At 40.1% G+C, this 6,540-nt stretch overlaps 1 protein-coding gene across 1 annotated transcript; it reads left to right on the top strand.

Moving 5' to 3' along the window:
• The first annotated feature begins 906 nt into the window (after positions 1–906).
• On the top strand, positions 907–5,827 carry ssu72 (SSU72 homolog, RNA polymerase II CTD phosphatase). Its single transcript, XM_061932828.2, has 5 exons — positions 907–1,178; positions 1,785–1,928; positions 3,688–3,827; positions 3,904–4,022; positions 5,266–5,827. Exons 1-5 carry the CDS (start codon positions 1,099–1,101, stop codon positions 5,365–5,367), a joined length of 585 nt encoding a protein of 194 aa, XP_061788812.1. The 5' UTR covers positions 907–1,098; the 3' UTR covers positions 5,368–5,827.
• Positions 5,828–6,540: the final 713 nt, after the last annotated feature.

The raw sequence follows: 6,540 nt of genomic DNA, 5'->3' as shown, positions 1-6,540 counted from the left end.
AGAGAGATTATTTTGGAGAGCAATATCCGTAGTAGATACATTCTTATCTGCGTTAATAGAACCTAGTTAGAGTTGGGACGCGTTATCATTAATCTTCTTTCTAATCAGCTAAAAAATGTTGCAAAGAATTGCATAAAGTCATCAGCAGAGTGGGTGGAACTACTGGGAGAAGTCCCTCGTTGGGTTAGCGATGCTACTGCATTGAAGAAATATTTAGGATCATTTTTATTAAGGTGGATGAGATTAGAGTAATAATTACTTTTAGCTAAGGTGCTATCTATCGCTCCATGCTTGATAGAAAACCTCAAGTATAGTCACACGCCATTTGCGTTCTAGCTTTCTACATTGATAGTTTAACCGCTCTGGTTTCTTTTAGGGGCCTTTTTTACCATCAATGGCGTTACGCAGGGCATCATTAAAGTTGTTAGTGAGGTTATCAATAGAACCCACATAATTTGGGAATCCATCATGCTGCCCCACGCTATCTAAAATACAGTATTTTATTTTCCTATATTCAAACACAGTGTTACTGTTCAAACTGTGTGTAATGTGACAGTGGCCAAAAATATTAAATATTATTAAATAAAACCTCTGTCTTGTTTTTAATGAGTACTTAGGCCTACCACGCAATTATGGTGGTACTTGGAGAGACAAGTTTTTTTTAGGTGGTGCTTAGTGAAAAAAGTTTGAGAACCACTGGTCTCATTCATACAATACTCTTACCTCTGTGTTTATAATCTTGGCCGAATAGTACTTTGTTGAATTTCTAAAGAGCTTTCATTGAAATAAGCTTTCATTTACAAAACGTAGCTACCTCCAAAATAGACTGACGTCATATAGGCGTTGCAAGACGTGACTCCACCCACTGCTGACGTCACGAGGGTTATTTTTTCCCCCCAGCGCAAGTTCCGCCATTTTAATTTCCTGCTTTCAAAGGACGGGAGAAATCACTCGAACAGTACTCGAAACGCTCGGCCGTTTAGCGTAACATAGAGGGTGATTTTGTTTTGATTTGATTTTTCAGAAAGGGAACACAAACAACCTACACCGAGTGGTTTTCCGACTATTTAGTGGTTAATTTTCAGCTTGAGAGTCGCAATGCCGAGCCACCCGCTGCGAGTAGCGGTTGTGTGCTCGAGCAACCAGAACCGCAGTATGGAAGCTCACAATATCCTCAGGTAAAGAGGGGCAAGCCGGGGAAAGAAGACGACCAAACGACGACGAAAATGTGCCTTTATCGAGTTGTGTTGTGAAGTGGTTATCAGCAGCCGACATTGCGGACTTGCCGGGCCTCCGCAGTCCCAACAATGGACTCCCTATAAGTGCCGTGTCACGCCGGCTGTAAAACTCTCCGTTAAAACCTTCTCATTTGGACATGGCTCATTCCTTACATGGCCTTTAATGTCAACTCAGTCAATGTTTTCCAAATAGCCGGACATTTAGTTATTTATTTATTTTACTTTTAATCGCCATCTCCGTAGAAGAGCGACCCCTCGGCGGAAAGTTCCGGAAGGGCGGAACTGCAGCCTCGCGACATTTGATGACGTAAAAGAGCGGTGCTGCCCCTTATGGTCACTCATGTTATGACAGTTTATATATTGTTTGTATGAATTGACAGACAGGCAAATGGCATACATTCAGGATAAAATCTACCAAATCGTATTATAAAATGTATCTCCAAAAATCCTACATCAATGCTTCCAAGACTTTAGTGACGTATTACTTGCAGCAGTTTGGAGGAGTGTCAACTAATTTCAATGCTTGTGCTTTCTCCTATCTTGCAGTAAACGTGGATTTGATGTGCGCTCATTTGGGACTGGCACCCACGTGAAGCTACCCGGTCCTGCCCCAGACAAACCCAATGTGTACGACTTCAAAACAACATATGAACAGATGTACAGCGACTTGGTCCGCAAGGACAAGGAACTGTATCCCCAGCTCGCTCTCTCACACACAGACATGCTTACTTTGACACAGGCTGGATAAGTATCAACATGTACATGCATATTTATTAGGAATTAACACGTATGGACATGAGGACAGTGGATGCCAAGAAATTTATATTTTTTTGAGCATATTGTTGCAGGATGATAGTTGTGAAGAAAATGGCAGACAATTAAAATAATGGAGATGTTTCAGAAAGGAGTGACGAGAGTCTATTCCGTTTTTGAGTACAATTGAAGGGTGATAAGAGATTTAAATGGGTAACCAAATGAAACTAAAACAGACCCTGTCTGTTGTATGTGCCGTTTGCATGCTTATCTGTACTTAATAGAAAGTGTAGCACATTGTTTTTATCGAACAAAAACTTCCTTAGGATCTGTAGGAAAAAATAATTGGCGCCTCATAATGCATTTAGAGGGAATCATTTTTTTAAAGAATATTAAGTGAATTCTACTACATAGTTTTTCCAGAAAGCTTTAAGGACTAGGGGGCCGAACATCTCTCCACTATTATTTTGTATATTCCTGAGAACCTACTGTTTTAAGGACTGCCGACTGCAAAAAAGTTGAGACAACCTAATGTGCAAAAAAGTTGAAACAACCTAATGTGCAAAGGTTTTATTCCAGCAATTAAATGAAGAAGGTGAAACTAGTACCGGTATATGACATGGGCTTATAACATGCAACTAAAGATATTTCAGGCTTTATTTTGATGATTATGGTTTAGTTTATGAAATCCTCAAATTGAAAATCTCAGAAAATGTTGTGTTGTCAAAAACTGTTATGATCATAAATACAGGCTTCGCTTATCTCACTTTGCATGTAATGAGTTAGTCACATTAGTTTCACATTTGAAGTTGATTTGCTGACACTAATTAATTTTGCACAATATTCATGTACCTGGTTGATTGGCAACACTAAATTGACCCTAGTGTGTGAATGTTGTCCATCTGTGTTGGCCCCGTGATGAGGTGGCAACTTGTCCAGGGTGTAGCCCGCCCACCGCCCGAATGCAGCTGGGATAGGCTCCCGCACCCCCCGTGACCCCAAAAGGGATAAGCGGTAGAAAATGGATGGATTCTTGACTTTTTTTTTTTTTTTAGTTTGACCTTTATATAACTACTCGTGTGTGTTTAGGAGTCTGCTGCAAAAAATGTTAAGTCTATTCCAAGTGTTTTGAGCTTGTAGGTCTGGTATTATTCCCAGGCCGCCAGTTGAATAGCTCTGCCGTAGACCCTTAGGATTAAACAAATAAGCATGTTCTTCATATGTATAGGTTTAAAAGATACATTTTTTTTTATTGTTTTTTGCACTATACCATACTGTGTGATATGAGGCTGATGTGATTGTACTGGTGTACCTATTGAGGTGTCTACTGTATTCCTAATGGTGCACCAAAATCAAGTCTATTCAGCTCGAGATTAACTGCACAATGGCCTCTTGATGCCTTTTAATTCAAAAATCAATCATTAATATTAGTATAGATATTAGCCTTCACAGAATAAATGTCGATTGCAGCAGGGAGAACAGATTTTATATCCCCAATAATAGTGCTGTGCTTATTAATGCAGTTGTGTCACCTGCATGTGCCCGAAGGCTACCACTAGAGGGTGCTGTTTCTCACTGTACAACCTGCTGCTATGTCAGGACCAAGCATGCAAAATGTACTCTTAATTATTCCTGGAATGTACCAATTTCCACTCCGTGTTCCATTGTCATACATCCCTTGACCCCAACACTTCAGATATACACAGAATGGAATCCTGCACATGCTTGACCGCAACAAGCGAATCAAGTCCAAGCCGGAGCGCTTTCAGAAGTGCAGGGAGAAGTTCGACCTGGTCATCACCTGCGAGGAGCGCGTCTACGACCAAGTGCTGGAGGGTGAGCGAGGCCCATTCCTGTCTGCAGTTTTTTTTTTGCCGCTTTATCATTAGTCTTTTTTCCTTCCGCCCACCAGACCTCAACTCAAGGGAGCAGGAAACCCTGCAGCCTGTACACGTCATCAACGTGGACATTCAGGACAACCACGAGGAAGCAACGCTGGGCGCCTTCCTCATCTGTGAGCTGTGTCAATGTGTGAGTGTCTGCTAGACGGAGAAGGTCCCGCATTTTAAGTACTTTTTATTAGGTACACTCGCACCGTCAACAAAGATAGATTTTTTTGGGTGTAATTTGTAACCAAGTCAATCGGAGGAAAGAATGACCACACCCCACTGCATCATGTGGCTGTTAATGAGATTTGTGGCGCCCCCTATGGGTTGTGCTGCACATGCCAAGTCACTATGGACAATGAGTTGCTGAGTCACACCCTTGTCTCCATAAAGATGTTCTGCTTAATGGGTGTCAAAACATGGATTTAATGATGGCACCACCATGTGGTGAACATGTCAGAAATAATAGCACAGATAATACAGCAGGGAAGCTTGTTCTGTCACATTTTAGGAGTGAAGTGAATTATATATATATAGCGCTTTATCTCTAGGGACTCAAAGTGCTTTTACACAGTGAAACCCATTTTCTACATCTTTAAGCTCCATTTAAACCAGTGTGGGTGGCACTGGGTACAGGTGAGTAAAGTGACTTCCAATGAAAAGCTTAGGACAAATTAAGGCATTGTTTAATATTGTATTTTATTACTTGGACTCATTCACCTGGGGATAGGCCGATTGGCAACACTAAATAGGCCCTAGTGTGTGAATGTTGTCATTCTGTGTTGGCCCTGTGATGAGGTGGAGACTTGTCCAGGGTGTACCCAGCCTTCCACTCGAGTGTGCAGCTGAGATAGTTTCCAGCCACCCCTGCGACCCTGAGAAGCACATGTAGAAAATGAATGGATGGGTTTCACAAAATTAGACAATATCTTGTGCTTTAACATTGCACTTTTTAAATAAATAAATAGTGAAAGTCATGGTAAGTAAAGAGAAAAAATACAATAATGGTAGCACAAAAAGGAAAAAAAAACTACACCCCCATTGCTATACTCTTATGCATATACAGATTTCAGTCATCCTAATGGCATATCATATTTTATCATTTAAATAGAAATGATGTGCTCACATATGCTTATCAAATATATATATGTGTGTGTATATAAAATACACACATATTTTACAGTGTAATGTCATGTATAATAAAGATGTTGACAGTGTCAAGCAAAGCTAAGTATGATCTTTGCCACTCATAATTGTTGGACAGTGCATGTGTACCTAATGAAGTGTCCAGTTGCAGTATAACTCATTTGCTGAGGCAGAAAAATAATGTAAAATCAATCTAAAGCAACCTGGGTTTTTTGTTGTTAATATATATCTGTGTTGCACAGATCCAGCACACGGACGACATGGAGAACGAAATTGACGAGCTGCTGCAAGAGTTTGAGGACAAGAGCAACAGGCCTTTCCTTCACACGGTCTGCTTCTACTGACCTGCAATAAGCACACACGCCTCAAGGTCATAACCACAGCATACACTTGCTCCCACACGACCAGCCAGGATATGGCTAAGGTAAACAATCAATGCAGAGCGCCCTCTGCTGCTGACCCTTAGCCTTTATTCCAAGCCACGCCTCCTCAGGGAGTGCCATGACGTCCTGCCCTGACATTTGACACTCTGATTTGCCCGTAATCATGCTGATCTTATTTGATTTTTATGTTTTTTTTCTGTGTGATATTTCTAAAGGACGTCTTATTTGTTTTGAGGATGGACAATGACTTGAAAGGAATGTTTGTGTTGTGGTTCAAAAAAAGTTGTGATGAGTAACCAAACTTGAAGTTCCAACATCGTCTTTCAGGGCGCTTTTTTTTCTTTTCTATATCTTTCAAGAAAAAGATGTATTGTCAGCTCAGAGTGCCTGATTTGTACATAGAATCTACTAAAAAAAATCTTAAGAATTATTTAAGACTCAATTTATTTCATTTGTGACTCCCATCATGTGGTCTCTTCATTCCTGTTGCATGAATACTTGACTTTGTCAGTTGAAATCTTTAGTCCCACAGTTGAAATGCTTAGAATGTCATTTTCATAACCATCTTATTCCATTCTAATCAATTTGCAGTGCAACTAACATTTTAATTTCCAGACAAATCTTTTATTTCAGTTCCAATATTAAGGCACATTAGTGTTGGCACATGAAGTTATCTTGTGTAACTACAGCGGCTTTCCATCTTTGTTCATCTGAGATTCTACATTTGCGAACAAGCCTAGTCTTTTGAACGGCTCTTTTAAGTGACCGATGAGAACCAATTTGCCTTTTGAGTCATTTGTACATGTAAAATTTCCATCCTGATGTCATAATTGAACATTACCAAGTGTACAACTATGTACAGCCGCAACTTCGTATGATTCTGCTGTTCAATGGAAATGTTTCCCAAAATGTAGGTTATTGTACAACCAAACATAGCCTGTCACAAACTACAGTAAAACCTAGTTGATTGTTAATTGGTTCCGGGCTTGACAATGGTGAATGATTAATTTGTATACCTACATCCTAAGACCTTTTTTAAATACGGGTTTTAACAGAGCTTTTTAGATATGAAATAACACCCACAGTCACCTTTACTCTAGTGTGTTCCAACAGGTGTGCTATTAATCAGTGGCC

Source organism: Nerophis lumbriciformis, linkage group LG38 (genome assembly GCF_033978685.3).
Source record: "Nerophis lumbriciformis linkage group LG38, RoL_Nlum_v2.1, whole genome shotgun sequence".
Lineage (NCBI taxonomy): Eukaryota > Metazoa > Chordata > Actinopteri > Syngnathiformes > Syngnathidae > Nerophis > Nerophis lumbriciformis.
This window is presented reverse-complemented; position numbering and strand designations above follow the sequence as displayed.

What these genes read in the sequence shown, in the direction of transcription:
- ssu72 (XM_061932828.2), top strand. Translation starts at nt 1,099, where the DNA reads ATGCCGAGCCACCCGCTGCGAGTAGCGGTTGTGTGCTCGAGCAACCAG. An exon ending in GTCCGCAAGGACAAGGAACT is followed by an intron (nt 1,929 to 3,687) that starts GTATCCCCAGCT and finishes CCAACACTTCAG; the next exon opens with ATATACACAGAATGGAATCC. An exon ending in CTACGACCAAGTGCTGGAGG is followed by an intron (nt 3,828 to 3,903) that starts GTGAGCGAGGCC and finishes TCCGCCCACCAG; the next exon opens with ACCTCAACTCAAGGGAGCAG.